General features: G+C 51.7%; 1 protein-coding gene across 1 annotated transcript; it reads right to left on the bottom strand.

Annotated features, from left to right (window-relative positions):
• Positions 1-1,395: 1,395 nt before the first annotated feature.
• LOC123019773 (protocadherin alpha-3-like) lies at positions 1,396-24,824 on the bottom strand. Its single transcript, XM_044422837.1, is given in 4 exon segments — positions 1,396-1,542; positions 2,623-4,892; positions 4,895-4,973; positions 24,702-24,824. Coding segments are annotated over 4 exon segments (2,619 nt in total).
• Positions 24,825-24,829: the final 5 nt, after the last annotated feature.

Genomic DNA, 24,829 nt, shown 5'->3' with positions numbered 1-24,829 from the left:
AGTCTCTTTGAGATATTTCACAGTAAAGAGCGACACTATGTGAAGAGATTGAAAAGTGCAATTTATGTAATTGGGTTGGTTCTGCTTATTCTGGCGTTTTGGATCCATCTTGTTTACTTATGTTTCTTTGAATCTGAAGGAAAGCATTCATATTTACCCTTGTTGTAATCCAACATATATGAAAAACACATGCATTCAAATGTGCAAGCACTCTGGTGCGGCAGTGCTTGTTCCAGGTCACCCGCCTTCTCCAAAAGGTTCTGCAAATGTGCAGGTGTGTGTATGCATCACAAATGAAGGCCATTCAGCATCAGAGACCAGAGAAGGAGATTGGAAACTGGGGGCAGAAGGATGTGAGGGAAATAACCTGCAGGGCCTTTGTAGACAAAGTGGAACATTGACGCCATGTTCCAAACTACACAGTACAGTTGCCAATGACCAAGTCATTTTCCACTAATTAGGGAAATATATTGTGAGTGTGTAACTTAATTGCATCCTCTTTACTGTTCTTATTTTCAGACCTTTTGCTTCTTGCTCATAATCCCTGACTGTTGACTGTGAAGGTCTTCCTTTAAATGACACCATCCAGTTGGTCATTAAAGTTGCCACCTCTTAGTCCCTAGGACAATAATTCCAAAAGTAGCCTCTTTGGTGCCTCTGTCAAATCTCTCCTCCAAATCCACCTCCTCCACAAAGCCTTCAGCTTAACTCTTTAGTCCCCATTCCATACAGAAGCTGCGATCGGGTCATTCTTGCATATACTCTCCCTGTATTGCCAGCAGATCTACTTTGCTGTCCATGGTGTAGCTTGGGATACTTCAGAATGCCCTGACCAGTACTACAAGTAGGACATTTTAGATTCTGGACTGAATAATTGTGTGGGGTCCGCAAGCAGGCTTCTTTTAAACTCACTTAAACCATGGCACCAGGGAGAGCCCCGCTTGCCTCTGTGGCGCTGTGCTCTGGCTGGCCAGTTGGAGGGAGCCTGGGCTGTGGTTCCTGCAGTCCAGCCCAGCTGCCCCACCACCTGTACCTGCGCACCTTCTGAGGGCCAAGGAAAGCCAGCCCGCACGGGCTTCTCTGTGCCTCGCCATCATTGCCAGAATTAAGCCGACAGGTGGCCCAGCGGATCACTGCCTCCACCACCTGCTGAATTCAGAGAAGCAGGACTCTGGAGGAGCTTGGCTGAGTGCCTAAAGCAAGGGTGTGAGCCGAGGCAGCGTATATTATCCAGAATGTCAAGCCACATGAACGATACTTCAGACAAACAACTGGATTTATTGACAAAATGCACAGACCAAGTTGGTATTGCAGCCAATTTAAATGAGCAGGAAAAGTTTGTTTAGTATTCTCCACTTGTCCTAAGTGTTAGCAGATGACTCCCTTTGGGCAGCATCAGTTGTCATTTTCAACACACCCAGCAGAGGGCGCCTCTGGGAGCCCTGCAGACCAGGCCTGGCGGAAGAACTGGACTTGCCTAGACCTTCTAGACTGCTGCTTGTGGAGTGGATGTGGTAGCTTCATCTGCTTCATGATATTGACCTGGCGACACAAACGTTAATCCTGCTTATCCTCACAAGAAGAAACCCGGGCGGGTGGAGGAGAGGCAATCTGAGTGTTACTGATGAGTGAGATGAACTTTAAAATTTTCTGCAATTCTTGGCTTTGGATGTCCCAGCTCTTGGCCTCCCAGCACTTTGTGATGCCACCCTCCTTTCTTCAATTCTGATATTCTCTATTTTACTTTACTTTATATATACTTTTCTTCTTTCTGTACTCTGTTTATGTTAAGAAAATAAAAATAATAATAAAAATAGAATTTCATGTGATTTGGACATGATCGTTCTATTAATGTAGCCAAATAATTTGTGGGTTTTTTTCTTTTCTTTTTAGCAGCCACATTACATGTTGACTCATATACAGCTTGTGATCTACAGCAATTCCAAGATCCTTCTCATTTGCAGGACAGTGGAGCAAAGTATCCCCCACCTTGTAATGATGCATTTTGTACTTATTCTTAGGTGCAGAACTTGGCATGTTCTCCCCATTAACTTCCATTCTGCCATTTTCAGCTCAGTGCTTCAACCAACCAATGTCACCTTGGATCCTGCTTCTGTCTTCCAGGGAACTAACAACCTGCTCTTGCGAAGTGGCTCGCTTTAGGGCCCCCCTTCATGCCCCACCCCCAGCACTGAGCAGGCCCTCCATGCTGCAGGCCAGAATGCCCCCCCTCCCCAGCTGCAAGCACCTGGAGTCCAGGTATTGCGGAGAGTATTGCTGCTGCCTCGGGTGAGGCTTTCAACCACCTTTTCCAGGATTTCCTAGTCAAATCTATCCTTCTGTCTATCATATTTTATCTGTCTGTGATACTTCAAATGATTTCATCAGGTTACACACTGTGTGGGAATTTGCTACTCACCTGGGAAATTTACAACCTTCTCCCATCAGCCAAAGCAACACTCCCTTTCTGTATCAAAGGGAGAAACAAAACAAACTCCTATTTAAAATATTTTTACAAACTGAGATGATGTTATTATCCACCAGTGAGGATTCAAACTGTGTGCGGTGCTCAAGACCGCAGCATCATGTGCTGAATGTAAAGGAGGATTAATGGGGACTCACCTGTCCAGATGCACCAGGGACTAGTGCCACCACATTTGTCGCACCCCCGTTCTCTGGGCCAAAGGCAGGCACATTGGGGCTGAACACCATGAGGTCGCTCTTGGCTCCGGCCTCGCCACTCACCCCGGCCAGGAGGTGGCTGTGGCGGTTGGAGTAAGACCAGCTGCCCACCTCGCTGGCACACACCAGCGTGGCGGTGCCGGGGCCATATGCCGCGGGCTCCTTGGCCTGGCTCTGGCACCGCTGAGCAGCGTACACAAGCACCACAAGCAGGAACAGAGCGGAGACCGAGCAGATGGCGACAATCAGGTAGACACCGACACGGTCCACTTCTGCTCCAGGACTGCCTCCCCGTCGGGTAAGGTGGGCGTCAGGGTGGACCACCTGGGGGTTCACCACCAGGGAGATGCTCAGGGTGGCTGTGGCCGACTGGGGGGGCACCCCGTGGTCCTTCACCAGGACGAGCAGGGTCTGGCTGCTGCCGCCCTCGGCCTCCTCCAGGGCCCGCCTGGTGCTGACCTCTCCGCTGTAGAGGCCCACTTGCCAAGGGCCCAGGCTCGGCTCATGAAGCTCATAGCACAGCCACGCATTGTAGCCATCATCTGCATCCAGGGCACGGACCTTGCCCACCGTGTGCCCCGCCAGGACAGGAAGCACCAGCAGAAGGGGCTCCTCCTTTGGCCCAGTCACAGCTGGCAGGTTGTCGTTCTCATCCACCACGAAGACCTGGATGGTCACGTTGCTGCACAGGGAGGGCAGCCCGGCGTCCCTGGCGCTCACCTGGAACTCCAGCAGCTTCAGCTCCTCGTAGTCCAGGGACTGCAGGGCATAGAGCTTCCCGCTCTCCGAGTGCACCGAGACGTAGCTGGCCAGCGGCCAGAGCTTCTCGTCCATCCAGTAGCTGAGCAGGGCGTTCTCGGCCAGGTCCGGGTCCGAGGCGGACACCGTGAAGATGTGGGCGCCGGGCGGGTTGTTCTCCCGCACGAAGACCGCGTAGGAGGGCTGGGCAAAGGCCGGGGCGTTGTCGTTGACGTCGCTGATGGGCACCAGCAGAGAGCTGCTTGTAGAAAGCGATGGAGAGCCTTGGTCCTGGGCCACAATGGCCAGCCCAAATTCAGCCACCTGCTCACGATCCACAGGCTCAGCCAGCACCAAGGAATAGTAATTTTTGAAGGTGGACACCAGCTTGAAGGGAAGTCCCAGTGGCCAGAGGGAGCAGCTCACCTGCCCGTTGGATCCAGAGTCCTGGTCTGAGAGGCTGACCAGGGCCACCACTGACCCCAGCGGGGAGTCCTCTGGCACCGGGAGCAACATGGCTTTCAAGGACATCTCAGGGGCGTTGTCATTGACGTCCAGTATTTCAATAAGGATCGTGCAGTGACCGGACAACGGCGGGCTCCCATTGTCCTTTGCCTCAACTTCTATATTATAAGCATCAATATCTTCAAAATCCATTTTCCCTTTCACCCTTATCTCACCTGTATCAGAATCTATGCTGAACGTATCGGAAAGAATGTCATTACTGAAAGAGTAGGAGATTTCTTTATTCGTTCCCTCATCTTTGTCAGTTGCGTTGAGAGTAATAATCAAAGTTCCTTCCAGCACATTCTCCAGTAATTTCACCTTATAAACAGACTGGTCAAAAAGGGGTGCGTTATCATTTGCATCCATCACAGTGATCTCCAGATGGACCGTGCTGGTGAGTTTTGGTTGACCCTCATCGGTAGCAGTAAGAAATAATTGGTGCACTGATATTTTTTCTCTGTCCAGACTTTTACTTAAAACAAGCCCTAGCAATCCACTGTGTTGGTCATTTATTTTTTCTTCAACAACAAAATATTCTGTAGAACTAAGCTTGTATTTGAGCTGAGCATTAGAACCAACATCTGCATCAGAGGCTCCCTTCAGAGGGAAGCGTGTACCAGGCAGCATGGATTCTGCAACACTCAGATGCTGCTGACTTGCTGGGAAAATGGGGGCATTGTCATTTATGTCCTTGATTTCCACCTCCACGTGGAACACCCTCAAAGGTTTATCCACAATCACTTCTAGATGAACGATACAGACAGGGCTCTTCACACACAGCTCCTCCCGGTCTATCCGGGAATTCACAAAGAGGATCCCATTCTGCTCATTTACCTGAAAATAGTCCCTGTGATCCTCAGACTCCATCCGGAGCATCCGCGGCACCAGCTCCCCCATCTCCAGCCCCAGGTCCTGGGCGACGCGGCCCACGAAGGCGCCGTGCTGGGACTCCTCCGGCACAGAATAGCGGAGCTGGCCGCTCCCCAGTCCCCAGGCTGCATGGAGCAGAGCCAGCTGCAGCAGCTGCCGCCTCCCCATGGAGGAGTCTTCCCAAGCAAGAACTCTCAGAACTAGTACATATAATTTCGCAATGGTGGGGCAGTTCTTGTAAAATAAATGTTAAAAGATGTCTCCTGCGATCCCCTTTGAGCCTCCAGTTGCAAGGAGAAAATGGTCTCTGATGACAATGCAAGGGAAGTACTTCTGGTCCCCGGTTGTTTTTCATGAGGTAGTTGAGCGGAGAGCGACATCACGTGACAAGATGCGTAAATGCAGGCATCTTTTGTCGCCTGTAAAGCACTGGAATGTGCTTGATGTCATCAATTCTTCATGTGAATGGGGACTCATTCAAATGAATGCTAATCATGATGATTCTTTATTGAAAACTGTATTTGAAAAAGTCTCGTATATTGTTCTGGATTCTTGGGAAACAGCCGGCTTTATGAATTTGCTGTGAATGCCCTTGTGGAAGGATTCACTGACCTTTCTTAAAGCAAGATGCAATGTCTCTTTATGAAATGTCAAAGCCAAATTAGAGTTTGGAAATATAAACAACTAAAAAGCAGTAACTGCATTAAAGTGAAGATAAAGTAAGTCGTGTGTAGGTTTGCTATGAATCCTGGGTGACTGGCATGAAAAATAGTCATACACGTGACTTGGACAGTATCCAAAGAGAAAGGCCTAGCACTTGGGCTAAAGGTTTCTTTGGCCAATGAGCAGGTGTGAGGCTGCATTGCTCCAGGTCAAAACTACATCTTGCATTTTCCATTATTGGTCAATAAGAAAAAACAAGGTTTGCACATCAAGTCATCTCCAACTTATAGCGACCCCAAGAATGGAAGCCCTTCAAAATGTCCTCTCCATGAAAGCATCTTTCAGCTCTTCTGAGTTCAGAACTGCAGCTCTCTTTATGGATTCAATCCATATCATTTTTGATCTTCTCTTTTGTCTTCTGACCTCAACTTTCCCCGCTGTGATTGTCTTCCCCAGTGAGTGGCCTTCTCATGATGTGCTCAAGTAGGACAGCCTCAGCTTTGCCGTTTTGGCTTCTAGGGAAGGCTCTGGCATGATTTGATCTAGGAACCACTTGTTCATTTTTCGGGCAGTCCAGGGTATTTGCAAAGCAACATGCTTGATGGCATCAATTGTCTTCCCATCGGCTTTCTTCACTGTCCAGCTTTTATGCCCGTACACTATGGTCAAGGCTGCGATCGTTTGGATGGTCTTGACCTTGTTCTCCAGTAAAATGTCCTTACACTTGACGATCTTTTCTAGTTCCTTCACTGCTGCCCTCCCAAGTCTCAGTCTTCTTCCAGTTCCTTGACTGCACTCTCCCTTTGAACTGATGGCTGAGCCAAGGTGTACGAAACCTTTTGCAATTTCTATTTCTTTGTTATTAACAATAAAGTTCTGCAGTTCTTCTGTGGATCTGGTTTTTGTTTCTTGATATTCAGCTTTTGTACTTTCTTCTTTCGCTTTCATCAGGAGTCATTTCACATCACAGCTGCTTTCTGCCAGAAACAAGGTATCATCTGCAGAAATGACTGCTGTGCCTTCCACCAATTTTCACTCCTTCCGCTGGTTCTAATCCAGCTTTCCTTGCGATTTGCATTCGTATGATCTGCATGCAGATTGAACAGACAGGGAGATAAAATGCCTCCTTGTCTGATAAAATGCCTCCTTGTCCTAACCCTAACCCTAACCCTTTGCCTGTGGGAAACCTTTTCCTTTCTCTGTATCCTGCCCTAATGGTAGTTTCTTCTCCATGATGCAGGAGGCTGCGCATCAGGACAACCAAGTGCTGAAGCGGTCCCACCTCTTTCAGGACCATCCATGGTTTCTCATGATCTGCACGGTCGAAGGATTTACCGTAGTGTATAAAGCACGGGCTGATCTTTTCCTGAAAATCTTTCCTGAAATTCTCCTGAAATAATGCATATTTGCAATAGGTTCTCAAATGCCTCTTCCTTTTGGGAATCCAGCTTAGACCTCTTGTTGCAACACTTTGAGCTTGTGTGGAAAATTTTCTTGCAACAGTCTTATGGTTGCTGCACCCTCTTGGGGAGTGGAAAATCTATTGAACATTTCCAGTCTGTGGACCATTATTTCGTTTCCCACTTTTGCTGGCATGTTCTTGTCTCTGCAGCTTGGAATAGCGGCAATGGAATCCTTCTTACTCTGGGTACTTTGTTCCTTCCAAGTGATTCCAGAGATATGTTCACTCGCTTTCCAACTTCTCAAGCTCTGTTCCACAGATTTCTGCTTCAAAAAAGTCTGCCCTCCTTTCACCTCTTCTGTACAGTTCTTCAGCACATTGTTTCGACCTTCTCTTTATTTTCTTTTGTCGGACAGTACGGATAGTACGTTCCCTTGCTGCGTTTTGGCATTCCAGCTCTAGATTTGCATTTCCCTTTGATTCCTTAGATCTTCTGGAAGAGGCTTCTTGCTTTTCCTGTTTGGTTGCTCTCTTCTATTTCTTTGCACTGGCCTGCACATACTAAAAGAGATAAACATCAAAAGCATTCGCAGCATAGGTGCTTCTTCTCCCTATCACCCCTTTCCTCACAACATCCCCGTGAAGTAGGTTACGCTTGGAGACGACAGCCGTTTGATCAGCTCTGGGTCGTATTTTGAACACAGCTCCAAGTGACTCCTCCATGCAAATGGGGAGAGCTGCATTTCTCAAGTCACTTTAAATTGCATGAAATGCCTTAAAGAGTCATGCAGCTGCTGCTGGAAAATCTCCTCCAGGTGCGAGAGGGCAGTGGGCTCACAGCACGGCGCCTGGAGGGGCTCCTCCGCTCTCAGGGCATCCCGCTTGCTCACCAGCCTCTTGGATGGACGGGGAGGTTGCAGCCTGTTCCCTTGCTCGCCTCTTCCCTGAAAGCAGGCATCTGGCAGCAATGACGAGGAAGCACGGTGGTGGTGGCGGCAGGCAGCCATGCTGGAATGCAGGCTGCCCAGTCCAGGTCTTGCACAAACACCCTCCTTGGCATGTTGCTGGCACGGGGGTGGGCAGGCATGGGAAGCCACTCCACTGGCAGCAGGCCCCGTCTGAGGCCTGCCCTTCCAGCCAAGAGCCGAACATCAGGCTCCCGTTCATGACGGGGTGGGGAAGAGTCCTTCTTTCACCTGCCTTGCCTTGGCCAGCAGTTGGACCTTCGGATGGGCGCCCCAGCACTGGCCGTTGCTACGTTTCCACCAGTGCTGCGTGAGCACTGCAGGATGGAGAGGAGAAGGGAGGCATCTGGAGGGCCGGTAGGGACGGGTGCCCTGAAGCACTGGAATGGGGAGCGGAGGCTGGCAAGCAGCTCTCAAGACCAGCTGGCCTCAGGCGACCTGGGAGGGAATGGCAGCTCGGTCCCAGGGGCCCACCGAGTCCAGTGAGACCAGCTCAGAATGAATGCCTGCGGGGCAATTAAGGCAGATAAGGGAGAAAGAGGCTCATTACTGACCTGAAGGTTTGGGTTTGGGTCTGAGTTTGGGTGAAGGCTGCTCTCCGGCCTTGGCTGTTTCCTTCCTGAACAGGCAGCGATTGCAAAAGCTGTTCTCGGTGAATTAGTGCATGCTTCAGGTGTCATTACTTCACATCATTGCTGTCCATGGTCTTCATCAGGGAACTGCAGGTCCTCAGCTTCCAGAGAGGCCACCATGTCCAGAACCAACTGGCAAAGCGCTCTCCCCGGACACTCTGCTGCCAGCTTCAGAGTGGGCACACTGCAAGAAAGGGATCCGAAAGAGAGATTCCGGGGCAGAAGAGCTGGAATCGAGTTGGTCAGTCAAGGCACGGCCCTGGGGGTGGCGTCTCACACTGCCATTTCTGTCAGTCTTTCAGCTTCATCAGACCTACAGGGGTCCCAACAAGGATGAACTCCAGAAATTTGTTAGCGATTTTACCACTGTGAGCACTTGCATTCCCATTAGCCTTCGTTAGGCACACAGTATTGGAAGTCCAGCTGCACAGATCCTCTTTTTCCAGTGTGAAGTGTTTGCATTGTTCAAAATCCGCCATCACTTTTCCAACTTTGCACCTGCAGAAAATATTTACAAACTTCACTGGAGTGTTGTTCCCCAGTCACCTGAATCCGCTTTGTCCAGAGCTGCTGTGTTTACCTGACAACGATTGCTGCTCATGCAAACACTTTCACCAGGTTCCCAAATAGACTGACAGGGCAGGTAGTCCAGCCCAAATTCCTGGCATGCCGTTCAAGCCCTGGCACTGGGCATCTCAGAACTCCAGGGAGGCTTGTTGTCCTTTGCTGTTCATCAGCCATTTTGACGGCAATTGTACTCTCTTGTAGTCTTGCGAAAGCTGCACATAGTATCTTGCCCTGTTGACGTCGGTTTCAACCTTCCAGCTGGGTATTATTTTCAGTTTTACAATTCCCCAGCTCAAACGTTTGAACTTAACTTGCTCTCTGCTCACACAGCTCCTCCACAATCTGCCATCCTGCTCTGCTCCATCGCCAGAACCTTTCTTGCCCTGAGCACCCAAGAGGCAACTGTGGATGTCAGTTTCTGAGATCTGGTCTCAGTGCCGCCACCGAGTTGCAAATTTTCTGGGATCAGTCAGCACCCTCCTCTGGCTTCTGCCTCATCATGGCAGCAGACAGAGAGCGGGACTGTGACACACCGGCCCTGAGCCAGCCGATTTGGTGGCTCGCCTCCTCGGAGCCACCGTGAAAAGCTGTGCAGTGAAGCAACGCCCTTCCGTCGCTCCGCAGTGCCACAGTCTAAAGAAGCAGCCACTGACTCGGCAATCAAGCCCCGCAAAATCCCAGATAGTTTGAGCTCCGGTTTGCTTGGATTCTGAGCCACTGATGACGCACTCTGCCTGAGCTGCTCCCGCCTTCCGAGCCGTGGGCAACAGCAGCACCTAGCGTCCAGATGCTGCACGAAGGACGCACACGGCTCCTTCTGCTGGCTGTGTGAGGCCGTGAGGCGGGTGCACACGGCAGGCATGGGCGCCGCACCATGTGGACGACGTCTCCAGGGCCTGCTCTGGGCTCGTTAATAACCCACGACCACCTTGGGCATCCCTGGATTCTAGTCGGACTTCCTGCTATGGCTTTGCTGACAAATGGGCTTTTTACCGCAGGGTTTTCTGCTGAGGTTTTTACAGGGGGCTGCCTTGAATCGAAGTGGGAGAGGATGGCACTGAATATGGTTTGCTGCTTGGCACACACGGCAATGTTTGATTTAGCAAAGATGCAAACTGCATGTGCTTCCTGTTGTTATCATCCATTTCTATACCGCCCCACAGTCGAAGCTCGGTGGGCAGTTAGCAACGTATAATTTAGATGAGATTTCCTTTCAAGACAAGAACAGCACGCTTCCATGGCCTCCACAGGACTAGCTGCTTTGCGTGGGGAGAAGCAGGCAGGGACATTTGCCTCCACACCCCTCTTGCCCTCTGCACGATGCCCCAGATCCTCTGAGTTGTGCCTCACGGGACTTGCTTACTTGCATTATCCTCTTGAAGGGAAGAAAGGGGGGAACTGGTGCTGTGTGAGTGGAACCCCTCAGCAAGATGGGCTGCCAGAAGCCGTTGCAGCCACTGCAGCCAGCACCAGGGGATGCCTGGGCCTTGCAGGGTGCCTCGGATTTCTTCATCAGGCCGGTCAATGTCTGTATTGATGCTGACTGGAGATATTACATCTCTCTTTTTTATAATAAGTTTTATTCAAAATTTTTAGTCCTAGAAACAAAGAAAAACTAGAAACAACATCAATCATGAAAAACATCGAGCCTGCTGGGTCAGCCCCCACATTTTTTTTCCATTTATGATAACATAAAAACATAATCTATACGAAGTCCCATTTCTCTAGCCATTAATAAAAGGAGTCCCAAGTTTGACAGAAGTCAGTATGTTCTTTCTCCTTCAATGACAAAGTCAGTCTATCCATTTCCACACAGTCCACAATCTTTTTTAGGATCAGTTCGTCAGTGGGTGGTTCTTCACTTTTCCAGTGTTGAGCAAATTCAATCCTCGCCGCAGTAATTACATGTAAAATCAAGTACATTTCTTGCTTACTAATATCAGCAGGTATAATGCCTAATAAGAAAGTTTCAGGTTTAAAAGCTAAAGATTTTTGTAACATTTCCTCGAGCCATTTATGTATTTTAATCCAATACTTTTTTGCATTATCACAAGTCCACCACATATGATAGAAAGTACCCAATTTATGTTTATATTTCCAACATCCATTTGACATATTTGGAAACATCTTAGCTAATCTATTTGGTGACAGATACCATCTATAAAACATTTTATAGAGGTTCTCTTTATACGAAGAGGCTAAAGTTACCTTAATATTTCTCTCACAGCTTTTGCCATTGAGATATTATATTTCTGACTGTGTCAGCTCACTGGCACATTTGATAATGCTCAGATTTTATTACCAAGTTTGGAATACTGATGATTTTAGATCCCTGGAAAGCAAAGATGGAAAAAAAATCGCACATTCTGGGAGAATTTGGCCTGGGGCCAGGAATGAACCAGGAGAATGGCCCATAGAATTCCGTAAATCCAAGCAACTGACATCAGCAGATGGCCTATATAGAAATCAAATATACAATGTGATTAGAAGTACCAGGTGGAGAAACTGTACTGCTGCTCCCAAAACTAGACCAGGAAGCAACTGCAGCCATGACCATGGACTCTTAAAATCAAAAATCTAAGTAAAGTTGAAAAGAACCATGGCAGAAGCATAATGCTGAAAAACAATAATGCAAGAATATGCTGGCAAATATGGAAAACAGTGGCCCACAGACTGTGAATGCTCAAAGCACGTTCCATTTCCCAAGAAAGAAGACTCGGAAGAGTCCAGAGACTCATTTCCTTTGCAAACCGAGTGATGCTCATGGAGTTGCAACAAAAAGTCTTTGTCTACATGGAGTAAGAAATGCCCGATGCTCCAGGTGGATTCCAAAAAGGAAGAGGCCCTCGGGATTGCACAGCAAATATCCGTTGTCTGTGGGAGCACAAGGAAGCATTTCAGAGGATGATCCATCTCTGTCTTACAGAGACGGAGGATCTTTGGCTGTGGGGATCACAAGGAGCTGCGGATGGTCCTGAAATAACTGACTGCCCCGATGCACAACTTGTACCATGGACAAGAAGCTACACTAGGGCAGAAGATGGAGAAAGAGAATGGTTTCCTACACAGAAAGGCATAAGACAAAGGTGTATTTTTTCTCTCTAGCTGCTTAATTTGTATGCAGAATATAGCACAAGGAAAGCTGGATTGTAGTTGTTGTTGTTGTTAGTCGCGAAGTCGTGTCTGACCCACCGCGACCCCATGGACAACACTCCTCCAGGCCTTCCTGTCCTCCACCATCTCCCAGAGTCCACCTAAGCTCACACCAACTGCCCCAGTGACTCCATCCAGCCACCTCATCCTCTGCTGTCCCCTTCTTCTTTTGCCATCTATTGTTCCCAGCATTAGACTCTTCTCCAGGGAGTCCTTCCTTCTCATTAGGTGGTCAAAGTATTTGAGTTTCATCTTTACTATCTGGCCTTCTAAAGAGCAGTCAGGATTGATCTCCTCCAGGACTGACCAGTTTGATCGCCTTGCGGTCCAAGGGACTCGCAGGAGTCTCCTCCAGCACCACAATTCAAAGGCCTCAATCCTTTGGCGCTCAGCCTTCCTTATGGTCCAGCTTTCACAGCCATACGTTGCAACTGGGAAAACCATAGCCTTGACTATACGCACTTTTGTTGGCAGGCTGAAGTCTCTGCTTTTTAGTATGCTGTCTAGATTTGCCATAGCTTTCCTCCCCAGGACCAAGCGTCTTTTAATTTCTTGGCTGCAGTCCCCGTCTGCGGTGATCTTGGAGCCCAGGAAAATAAAATCTGTCACTACCTCCATTTCTTTCCCATCTACTTGCCAGGAAGTGAGAGGACCAGATGCCATTAGGATCAGGGAAAGAAGGAATGAAAATTAGCAGAAGATACGTCAAAAATGTTGAGCCAGTAGCTCCTATTCTGTAACCGTGCATGTGGTTCTCTTTTCCTAGCAGCAGAGCTGGCCTTTGTCCCCACTGATCGGCGCCATCCTGTAAGATGAGTTTGAATTTTGTTTTTGTCTTCCAGGGTCTTCTGGGGTCTTCATCACCCCACCCAATTTTGTGACATCTGAGCAGCATCCCTGCCCCTCTTTGTCCAGGGGATTAACAAAAGTGTTGAAGAGCACCAGGCCCAGAAGTGAGCCCTGCGGCACCCACACATTCCCTCTCCCCAGCCGGAGAAGGTGCCAGTGAGAAGCACCCTCTGCGTCCAATTCTGCAGCCAGCTGTGGATCCACCTGACAATTATTCCGTCCAGCCCACCTTTAGCCAGATTCCGATCAGAATGCCAGGGGGCACTTCGCCAAAAGCTCTGCTGAAGTCAAGGCATTTTATGTCCCACAGTCCACCAGGCGGGTCATCAAGACTTGTTCTTGATGAGTCTGTGCAGCCTTCTAGTAATCACTCGATCGTGTTCCAGGTGCTTCCAGACTGACTTCTGTATTCCCTGCTCCAGAATTTTCCAAGGGATTGATGCCAGACTAAATGGTTTGGAGCTCCCAGGATACTCCTTTGTGCCCTCTTTGAAAATATGCTTGTGCTCCATTTTGGCTTCCTTTAAAATCAAGGACTCAAGTATGCTGAGGTCACCTTCCCCAGAGATCCCAACACTTCCATCTGATGCACTGAGTCATCCCCATGAGGCAGCATTAAGTCGAGGGTGGCTGGTCCCACAGCGGAACCAGTGGCCGGGGGGGGGGGGGCTCCCACAATGCAGCCACCTCCCAGAGATGCCTCCCCTTGCAGTCCTGTGCTGGGGGGCAGCCATTTGACTCAATGGCCCTATAGGCCCCCCTCCAGCTCTATGATTCTTGAATAGATTCTGCTCGATGAGCCTCCAGTCCCTTCCTCCACTTTCCAAAAAAGAGAGTTACCGTCATGAATGTCAAGAATGTCTTGGAGGGACCAGCTCTGGCAGAATTTGTCTCCGGGCAAATACCCGCCTCCCCCATTGCCTCCATGCTGCATGCCCTCAAAATACTGGCAAGCTGCTGGGCAAACGTCTCCTCCTCATCCTCTCCTTTGGTTGGTCGGTCAGTCGTAGACACTGGCCACCATGTTCCTTCTGTTCCTCGATGTGCTTGCTTTGCTCCAGTGCTCTCAGTGGGACTGCCAGACTCCTGCATTGCTTCTTTTTTTCTTTTGCACATTTTTATTAAGATTTTAAACTAAAAACTAAAAAAAAAATCAATCATCAAATACATCGGACGTACTGGGTCAGCCCCTTATAACATATCTTTTAAACATTCTATAATCATATTCAAATTGATTTATAAACATTTAAAGACATCTTTAAATCTAAGCCAAGTCCCGTTTCTCCAGCCACTCGTAAAAAAGGTTCCAAGTTTGACAGAAGTCAGTATCTTCTTTCTCCTTCAATAATAGAGTCAATCTGTCCATTTCTGCACAGTCCAGAATCTTTTTTAAAATCAGTTCCTCAGTGGGTAGTTCCTCACTCTTCCAGTATTGAGCAAGCGCAGTCCTCGCTGCTGTGATTAAATGTAGCTTCAGACTCCTGCATTTCTGTGCAAGGATAAGCACCATTAACATAGAATGCGGCTCCACCTCCTTCTCGAACAAGTTGCACCCGTCGCTTGCTATATTCCTGCATACCGTCATTCATCCAGCTGTGATAGCTGCAACTTAAAGAAAAAGAACTTGGTGCCCATTCAGGCAGCCCGAGCTCTCGTCCTGCTTTTTATTTTGCATGCTTAGGTTCTTTCCTTCCAGCAGGGGGAGCCAACTGCACAAGGCTTGAGAAGATCCCCCAAGCAAAACTCGCTGCCGGCGGGATTTTCTCCCCGGATGCATGCTAAATTGTTCTTCCATGTTTTACTCAACATAACTGAGGAATCACAACGCCTATTACTATTCCATCAAGATCATTCACGGTGATCGCCACTCAAGGATGCTCACAACAGTAAAGTCATGCAGGCCAAACATACAAGAGTTTAAAAATATCATTAAATCAGTTAAATGTTGAAATTGAGCCACTGCGCAGGTCAAAATTTTCCAGAAAGATAAACAGTGAAACTAGCTCATCACAGACACACAGGCCGTTCCTAAATGCCTGCTGGAGCAAAGTCGTTTTTACCTGCTTATGGAGCCCTAACTGGGAAGGCGCCAACCTGGCGTCCCCTGGAAGGGAATGCCCGAGCCACGGGGCAGCTACTTGGAAGGGCCTGTCCCACACACCTGCGGGGTGATGGGGCCAAGTGAAGGGCCTCCCCAGAAGGGCTTCGGGGCTGCACCGTCTCATGAGGTCTTTCCAAGAGCCTGGCCCAAACTGTGGGCCGTTGCGTCCTGAGCGAAATGCTGCAACTCCCACCTGCTGCTCGCTTGTTTGTCCAGGCTCTTCATGGAGGCAGGGGAGCAGTGCCGCATTTGGGGTGCAGCCTAGACCGCCTTTTGGGAGCCCCTGCCACTCAGGGACAGAGTTCATGCAATGTGCATGCTGTGTGAACCACCGCCCCACTTTCCTTGGGGTGGGGGGTTAGAACAGAGGAGGGCCAGGAGTCCAGGGCCAGAGCTGGGGCCAGGAGGCGGCAGAGAGCAGCAGAGAGCTCGCTTGGTATCTCATGGGAAAAGTCCGTCTGCAGCCGAGGGGGAGCTGGAGGCCCCTCTCTGACCTGGATGTCCCTAAACTTTCCAGGGAAGTGGTACCACGCACCTCCTCCGCGGACAGTGTTGGGAAAAATTTGGATAAATCCTGTCTGAAAAACATTACTTCTGTGTGCTTTTGCATTGTGGGATCAAATCCTGTACTCCTTCTCAAAACCAAGCTAAGTCACTGTTTAAAATGGCATTGGAATTCAGTTTACCAGGAAGTATCTTCCTAGCCCAGAGGGCTTCATGTGCCTAACCCTAGGGTTAATCTCATTGTCTCTGTATGATTGACTGACATTCCTTTATCTGTTCTGTATGTGATGACCTCAGAATCTTACTGTAATGTCTGCATTCTGTCATCAATTGCCCTGTACCTGTGTACCTATAAAATACCCTGTAATGGTATTGAAGCTTTGCAGCAGAGTTTACCTCTGCCTGCCCGGTAATGCATTATCGTGAGTACAGACCCACGGGGAACCTGGGTAATGCAATAAAGTCAAGATGGTCTGGACGCTTGATCTTTCCCACGAACCTGAGTTTTATTTCCTCTTATCGAATCGAGATTCCGGGATTCTCACAACAGCAGACAGCACTGCAGCCCCGACATCCTCCTTGCTCAGAAGCGGGGCGCAGGAGTACAGAGGTGTTAAAGCCCCAGGGAGCCCCGTGCCAGCAGCCTGGGCGTCACTACAGCCACGTTTCCCAAATCCTGCACTAAGGATCCAAGAACACTTGCACAGGCAGGGGAGCACAAGCAGTCGTGCAAAGCGGCGCATCTAAAAGTGAGCAGAAGATCGCTTTCATCCTAGGCGCTCCCTGCCAGTTCCTGGCTGATGGGATGCAAGCATCGCATGAGAATCCTTAGCCAGGTTAGCCGCTTGGAAGATCCTGCAGTCGCACTGCACTGGGCATTCCCGCAGTGATTTGGGGCACGCGGCAAATGCAGGGGGAGAGAGCAGCACAAAGCGCTGGGCCCGGAGTCAGGCCCAGGCCCTGTCCAAAGCCCGCCAAGCCACATCGGAATCAGGAGGAGAGCAGTTTAAATCCTTTCCCAGCCTGCAAGACGCACGTCTGTGCAGGCCCAGTAAGAGGCGTTCTGTGCTGGATTTCCTCCAAATGAAAACAGCAGCTTCAAACGAGAGGATCTCTTCAGGGAAGCGGAGTATTAAACTCCCCTCCGGGGCCGCGGGGCCACCCGCTGGAGCTCTCTGTATTTTCGACAACCCGCAAGTTAAAAACAAAGGCTCTGCGTGCATCAGGCCGTCTTTGGCCCGAGTCGCTCCTGACTGAGCAATCAGCCGCACGCAGAGACATCCCTGCTTCATTATCTAGATACATGATTTTAATGGGGCACGGCCTGCGGACGGCGCTTTAAGCCCTCGACGCACAGCCGTGTTCGCAGCATGGAAATTCATTGCGCTTGATGAAATGGAGCCCTTCCAAGCAGCTCACAGATCCCCTCTAGAGTGGATGCTTAGCCGGATTATACTAACCATTTATTTGACTGCTCCTGCCACCAAGATTCCTGTTATAAGCTCTGTCAACTAATGTTGTTGAGTCCACCCAGAAAACCAGCTGGGTTCAGCCTGTACATACAGTATATCTTGTATTTTTCCTTCCTGTTCAGTTCCCCTGGATGCTAAGCCTTCTTACTTTCAAGTTCCTTGCCAAAAGTTTCCAGGCACTATTAGAATTAATGCCACAGAGCAGATGGTCCTCGTACCATTTCGATTCCCCTACTTTACAGATTTCATGCAATTTATTAATAACCTGCCAGATGCTGGAACATTTTCCAGAACACAGATTATAAGTAATGATGATTCGGATTTGTGTACTGGGGGAGGAGCTAATTTCTTAATACGAAACAATCTATTGTCCTAATCTGAATACTAACATTTCTAGTTCATGCTCTGATACTAAGGTCTGGTCGGCTTGCAAGTGGCGTTAATTGCAGGCGGCGTGAGCTGCTGCAACAGCCCCAGGTATTGATGCGGTTCCTAAGCAGGAATGCTGATGGGAGAGCGCCTGTTCCGGCCTGCGGCGCATCGGCTCCGGAAGCACAGCTCCGTCCGGCCAGGGGGCTTCACTGGGCTCCTCGCAGGAGCTGCTTTGACCCACGGCCCACCTGCCCCGCACAGGCCCAGCTGCTCCCCTCCCAGCCCGTGTGTGCCTCTCCCCATCCCACCAGCCAGAGCATCGCCACAGCCGGAGGGGCGTGTGGCTTGTTGCTTCTGCGGCATTTCCCCCACCAGAGAGCCTGCCGACGGCTCTCCCCCAATCCTTCCCGCTGGCCAGAGGCAGGCCTTCTGAGCGCCCATCCCCAAAGCCCTCTGGCGGCTCTGCTCACCTGAAGCAACCCACGCCAGCTGGGTGAGCAACCAAGTGGAGCTAGCAGAGCCGCTGTGACCAGAAGGGCATGAACGGGAGGGGCGGAGCGGGCCCTGGAGGCGCCCGGGAGCTGCCAGCACACCCCAGCCTTGCAGGGAAGGACGCCGGGCTGCATCCGCTACGGAGCGAGCTGGCTGCAGGCACATTTTGAGCCTGTTGTGTCCAAAGGAGCCGACGAGCCGGATTCGTGCAGCCCCCAGCCAAGGCTAGGAGTGCCCAAAGCACCGCCGGGCTCTGTCCTCGCTCCTGAGCCCCGGGTGCCTTTGGCTAGTGACTGCCGATGCTTCCCGCAGTGAGGGCAATGAGGGGATGGCAGGTGCACCCCTCCCCTGGCCCACTGGGTTGGGAAAGCCCTTTTCCAGGGGGCCCTGCTGGTGCACGGCCCTCCTTGTTGTCCCTGCCCCCCCCCCACTCTTCCCTCCCGCAAAGCCATGGGTGCACAGCGGCCGATTTGGCAAGCGGTTTTTGCCCTGCTTCATCCCGAGCCAAGCATGTTTTGGGGAGAGAAGGATGTGGATGCTTCATGCCATAGCAACCACAAGGTGGCGCCACAGAGAGCAGTTCTGGGGCAGCTCTGCCGAATACGCTCCTGTAAAAGTGCAAGGAGGGTGCCCAGGCCCGGCCCATTCGCCCTTAAAACCCAATATTGCAAACTCTGGGATTTATTCCTATGCAGGCTATTATTGCACAGGCTGATCTAATTGAATTGCAAAATAATAACACAGAGGCGCTCTTCTTCTAGTGTACTTCATGCTACCTACTAGGGCCAGAAAGCGAGGGAAATTAAAGGAGTTAATCACAGAACTGTCATCGCTCTTGGTAATTAGACCTTCCCAGGCAAACTCCAAAGGTGAGGCCGGAATGCGGGTGAGTGAGGAGACGCCGCCGAGCCCCGCTTGGGGGGGCCCTGAGCGGGGGAGGCTGCTCAGTATGCAGGAAAGGTCGTTTGCCCCACGGCAGGAAATCATTAGCGCCGAAGGAGGAGAGTGGGTGGTGAGGAAGCCCACAGTCCTCCGCTCGCACCAGCACGGCGTGAAACATTAATGCCCTGAGCAAGCACTCCCGTCCACAGCGCACACACACCGCGGCGTGAAGGAGAGCACCCGCAAGGCCTCACACGTCCTCCTGAAGAAGCCGAGGCCGTCTCGCCGAGGGATGCGGTGCCAATGGCTCTCTCTGGGGAACGGTCCCACGGGAAGCGGGCTCGGGGGAAGCCTTGGGTCTTTGCACTGTCTCACATCTCCGAGCGGCACTGCAGCATCGTGCTTGCTGTTGCTTCAGAGGCATCTAGGATGAACGTGCCGCCTTGGTCCGGCCCGAATGCCCGTGCAGGATTCCCTCTGGCCTGCAGCCATTTGGCAGCGGCAGCAGTGAGCCTCGGCGGCAGGCTGGCCCAGAGCTGCTAAAAGAGCGTGGCAGGCAGGCTGAGGCAGGACAGATTTGGGGCCGGCCACCTGGCCAGCTGCCCCGCCGAGCCAGCACGCCAGAGAAACTGGGAAAGGCCTGCGCTGCGCCGCAGGGCGGGCCGGCCCTCCCCAGGCTCGGGCAGTGTGTGCACCCGCACCCCTTTCCTCTGGGCCAGGCTGCATCTCCACACAAGGCCTTTGTGCACCTGATGCATTGCTCTGGGTTGTTTGCAAGCCCTTTAGACCGGGGTCTTCAAACTCTTTCAACGGGGGGCCAGTTGAAAGGCGGCGGCAACCAGTGCGGGCCGGTGAAGTGGGAGTGCCTGGGGGCACGGGCCGGTGAGGCGATGTCGGGCGCACTCGTGGCGGCGGCTCGCTCACTCGGCGATCTCCCAGCGAGTCCAAAACCATCTCTGAGCAAGCAAGACTGCCCCCCGCCCCCCCCCCCCCGCATGGCAAGGCCGTCAGCAGTGCGGGCTGGATAAATGGGCAGGTGGTCCCACGGCCGCAGTTTGAGGACCCGTGCGTTAGACAACGCTGGCCTCCTCTCATTGGTCCTGAAGAGCACTTCCGGGGGCAGGAGGGGGCATTTGTGCATATCTGGGGTTTGGAAGGAAGGAAACTAAGTATTTCTGAAAGTGGAAAAAGGCTGCGTCCTGCTTGTGGATCTGTGCTGCTCCGCTCAGCACGGCACCCCCGAGAACTCCAGCTGCTCCGTGGATGGGCACGGCGTCCACGCATATCCTCCACCGCCAGAGCATCATTGCTCGACGCAGATGCAGTGCGAGGTGTCACTGGGTTCCTGCCAGCCACGCAGCGTGGAACACGGGGCTCCAAGCATGAGACGATCCGGGTTTCTGCTGCTCCAACTTTGCTCAGGTGGGCAGAAGGTCACCATGTGGGCCGGGCGGGAACACCTCAGAAGCACAGGTGGAGCAGATTCTTTCCCCTTGGGTGTCTCCAGGCCACCACCTAGAACCAGAGGTGTGTCAGGCTCTCTGAGCCACAGGCTCACAGTCCCTGCGGGTGCCATGCTTCAGCCTGCGAATTAAGCCCAGTTCTTGTGTCCTCAGGGACATTGTCCTTGGCCCTCAAGTCTGCCCGGCTTGCTGCCGGCGGGGAATGCTTCCCACAGCTGCCCGCTGCTGCTCCTGGTGCACTCTGCTCAGCTTTCCTTCAGGTACAGCAATGCGATGAGGGGTCGTTGCAGCCATTCCACGCTGCGCTCCCAGGCACGAGCGAGGACCTTCCCGCAGCGCTCGCTCTCCCTTCCCCGCTTCTTCACCTGCCGCAGCCTCTCCAAGCCACGGACTGAGAGTGGGGCGGGAGGGACGGCAGGCCCGTGTCGCACGTGCCGCAGAACCTCCGGATGTATTCCTGACGGCTGCACAAAGACTCGGTTTTTCCATTCATTTAGCCTGAACTTGTTTGCCCCGCTTCTTGGCACTGCGGCAGCGCTTGGAATTCCAATGGCTGCAAAAAAGGCGCTGCTATTGTTGAAAGCGCGTTTAAAATCTATCATTTATTTAACTGTCAGATTGGTTCATCATTGAATTTCATGGGAGAAGAGTCATTAGCCAAAGTGAAGCCAACATGGGAGGTCATGTTTAATTTATTTTCTGGGACTTGATTTGTGCTCTTTGAACAAAAGTGTTGTAAGTTATTCAATGCTCAAAGGTGTCCACTTTCATCTCAGCATAATTAGACTGATTAATTTGTATTATCCCTAACAAGAAACATTCATTCCAGCCGAGTGAACATGGCAAACAGAACCTGTGACATTTCCACCACTTTAGATGGACAATGCATTCTGGCCCATTGAAGCGCTGCTCCGGCGAGGGCTGCGTTCCACATTTTATCTTGGCAGGCAACACGGGATGTGATATTTGCAGCTGAGCATAAAATAGAAGGAAAGGAAGAGAAACAGCGACGCAGGCCGGTCTTGCCTTGCAGACTCCCAGTTGTTAAACAGAAGGCTAACTTACCAGTCAGACAATTACTGGAACAGAGCAAAAACAGGACCGGGAAGGAATGGGAGCAGGGGGAGTTTGGGATTATGGATGGGGTATGCTTGGACTCAGGCGCTCTCCCAGGGAACCCAGTGGGGCCTGGTAAGCGCCACAGGCAAGAATAAGGGTCTGCACAAGTTCCTTCTCTCAGTGTATCTCTTCATCCGTACAAGAAGCAAAAAGCTCAGCTATGCAGGTGCAGAAGCCTCTCTCTCGATTCTGTATGTGGGCGCCAGCCACGGATGCTGGTTTGTGAGTTTCACCCAAGCCCTGTGGAGCCTGGGAAAGCTGCCCATTGATTTCTCATGGCTTCGGGTTCATCTATTTTCCATGCTGGCCCTGGCTGGTAGGTTCGTGGGAGACAAAGGTGATATGTTCGGGAGGAGAGCTCTGATCCCACTCGCCTGCCCCACGGTCTGTCCCCACAGAGGCTGCAAGGCGTGAGCGGGGAGGCACGCTTGTCTGAATTGTGGTGGCGCTCGGCTTCGGACCTCTGCCCGGCCTCTCTCTCTTGCCTCATCTTAGCTGCTAAATCGGTAGCACTGGGGCACATGACCACGGACAGACCCAGGAATCAAGTGGGTGCAGGTGGCACTTTTTCGGTTTGGGGGTTGCCCCGAGAGGTCCACGAAGCGGTTGGCCAAGGCCAGCTCTGAAGCCCCCCTCATCTGCGCATTTGCACAGGAGGTCGCAGGCACAAAGGGAGGGCCGCAGGCGGGCACCATGCCCCCGGCCTGCTTTGGCCCGCACGCCAGCCCCCAGCCCCAAAGCCACGCAGGCGGCCTGCGAAGGCCCCGGGGCATCCGCTTCTGCAGGGCTGCACCACTGAGGCACAGACGGCGCGAGCCGCCCTGGCGCCACCCCAGTGGAGAGCGGCCCTGCTGGCGGGCAGGCGCTCGCTCCCGTTCCGTTTCCATCACGCCGGACAACATCCCGAGCAGCCCCAGGAGTTTTGCATAAGCTGGGCACTAAGAGCCAGTGCGCGGAACATCTTTCAGCCCTTGCTTTGGGTAGGGATGTAAAAGTAAATGGATTGGAGGGCTGACATGTTACATTTTTAAACAGTTTCCCCTCTGGGAGGTCTTTAAACATAGAGATGTTTTAGAGATGCTTGCCGAACCCTGGTTTGTCTTCCAAAAGGCTGAAGATTCGTGGTGCAGCAAGACATGGAAACTAGGGCTTCCCTCCCCCCCCACTCTCTCTCAGAACAAGAAAGCAAATCATAGTTCAGTGGCCTTGTACCCCCTTCCAAATTCTTCCATTAATCAGCTTCTGCTTTTTGCATTTGATTTCCCAAGATGGTGGCAATTATTAAAAGAAACACAGGAATCAAGCATCTGTTCTTCTTCCTTGTATCTTTGTAACAGCCAGATCCAAAAGTTTTGTTTCATTGTTGCTGTTCCAAAAACGAAAAAACCCCGCAAAACAAGGTCAGAATAAATTGATCCTATGAGGCTGTGAAGCTTACGCGCTTTCTGTCATTAGCCAAAGCACCCAACTTTCATTAATGGCCACCTGTCTTCTGAGAAGAGATGCAAACTGATTGAGTCGAACCAAACAGCAGCATCCATTGAGCGGGCTGACGATTACCTTTCCTTCTTCCTTTTTGCATATCCATTTTGGCCTCTCCCAATGGCTCGAAGCAAATTATTTAAAAAGCCAGTGCCCCTGTCGGGGCGAGTCTGCTTCCTCAGATCGAAGTGAATCGTTTGTCGCCTCGTTTCTGTGTACCTCCTGAGGATGCTCCTGCGCTGAATACTGCGCCCTCAGCTCCCGGTGTGGGGGCACTGTGGGTGATCGGCCGGCTTCCCCACTCGCTCCAGACCTCGTCCCACCAGAGCCCGAGCGGTCAGGCCAGGCCCGCTTCCAGACGGTCGCAGGACTCACGCTCTGGCAAAATCCCAGGGAAGGGGTCTCCAGGGTTGGGAGGAAGATATTCAGACCCTCTCTCCGACGCTGCCATGCAGCATTAATTCCGTTGCTAGGCGAGCACCGGCCCAGTCAGAAGACGGCAGGAGGGGAACGAGCAGCCCCCACGGACTCCCGATTCAAGCCAATTTGATTTGCGTCTTTGGCCTGCTGCCCAGCACTGACCTTCTGATCCAGTCTTGACTGCACAAGGCACTTTTTTATCACACACCGGAAGCTGAATGTGAAAGGTCTTGCGGCACCTTCGGGATTCGCCAATGGCACAAGCTTTTGCCGACTGGAGTCCGCTTCATCAGATGCAAAAAGCTTGCCAGCATTTCAGCACAGAGAGTCGGGAGTGGGTCGCAAACGGTGAAGTCGGGGGAAATTAAACGCATGAAGTGCCCACGGAGACGGCACATTCTCAGCAGTGCCAGTCGCTGAACGGCTCTTGCTGACAATACAAACAGGCCAGCGCTGGGCAAATCAATTAACACGTTGAGGGGGATTTTTTTTCAATTCCATATTCTAGTTCATACCTCTGGCAATGTGCCCCATCAATTGAAAAGCTGCCGGCTTTCATCCGATCCCCGATGGGGCTTCTTCGCTCCAGAATGGACGCTTTTGGGCCACTGGCAGGGAGGCAGACGCTTCTCCCGCTTGTTTTAATTATCCCCAGCCCTGCTACCAAGTGCACAGGATTCCTCTGCCGAGCGGAGAACGGTCTGCTTGCCCAGCGTGGATGGTCTTGCTCGCAAAGGGTGGCACAGCCGAAGCAGTGAGCAGTCCGGGCCACGGAAGCAGCGGGAGGACTGTGGGCCTCTCACCGTGGCCGGGAGCTCAGGGCTGCACCCACCCACCCACCAAAGGGCTCTCGCCTAGGGAAGGCTGTGTCCCCCCTGGACTGCCAAGACCGGTGGTGCCGTGTCCCTGGACTGCCCTTGTGCCGTCGCCACAAGAAGTCGCCCCGGCCGCATCCCTTTGATTTCAAATGCACAGCACTGCTTCTCCAAATATGCTGCCGGTTGTCCAAATATTCCAGACCTGTGGCAGCCGAGACCCTAAATATTTAGATAAGTGATGTGAGGGGAAGGCTGGCCCTGCTGCCGCAGAAGCAGCCTGTCTCGTGGCACGCTTCCTATGACCAGAAGAAAAGCTCGGAGCCCCAAGTCCTCCAGGCCCTTGAGCAGCAGATGTGGGCATGTTTGCACCCTCAGCCATCCTGAGCTGCCTGTGTCCCCAATAAGTACAGAAAAAACTTCACCGGTTAAGAGCTGCAGCAGTCCAGGTCCATCATTCAGCAATAAAGTTGCCCAGCAGGGAATTCAGGAGAAGAGTAAATTTCCTCTTCCCTGAAAATTGCAAGATGAAGTAGTTTAATATGGCTCACATCAGAGACCGTAACTGCAGCGAGCAGGTGCACCCGACAAGAGTGCATGGAGAGCCCCGACAGCCGCATCTTCCAGCTTGCAAGGCGGCCCTCCCCTTCCAGGCCCAGCCGCACCAGCCCCATGGCCC

Source organism: Varanus komodoensis, unplaced genomic scaffold, assembly GCF_004798865.1.
Source record: "Varanus komodoensis strain SLA01 unplaced genomic scaffold, ASM479886v1 scaffold137, whole genome shotgun sequence".
Classification (NCBI taxonomy): domain Eukaryota; kingdom Metazoa; phylum Chordata; class Lepidosauria; order Squamata; family Varanidae; genus Varanus; species Varanus komodoensis.
The sequence above is the reverse complement of the archived record's forward strand: the minus strand, read 5'-3'. Positions and strand labels throughout refer to the sequence as shown.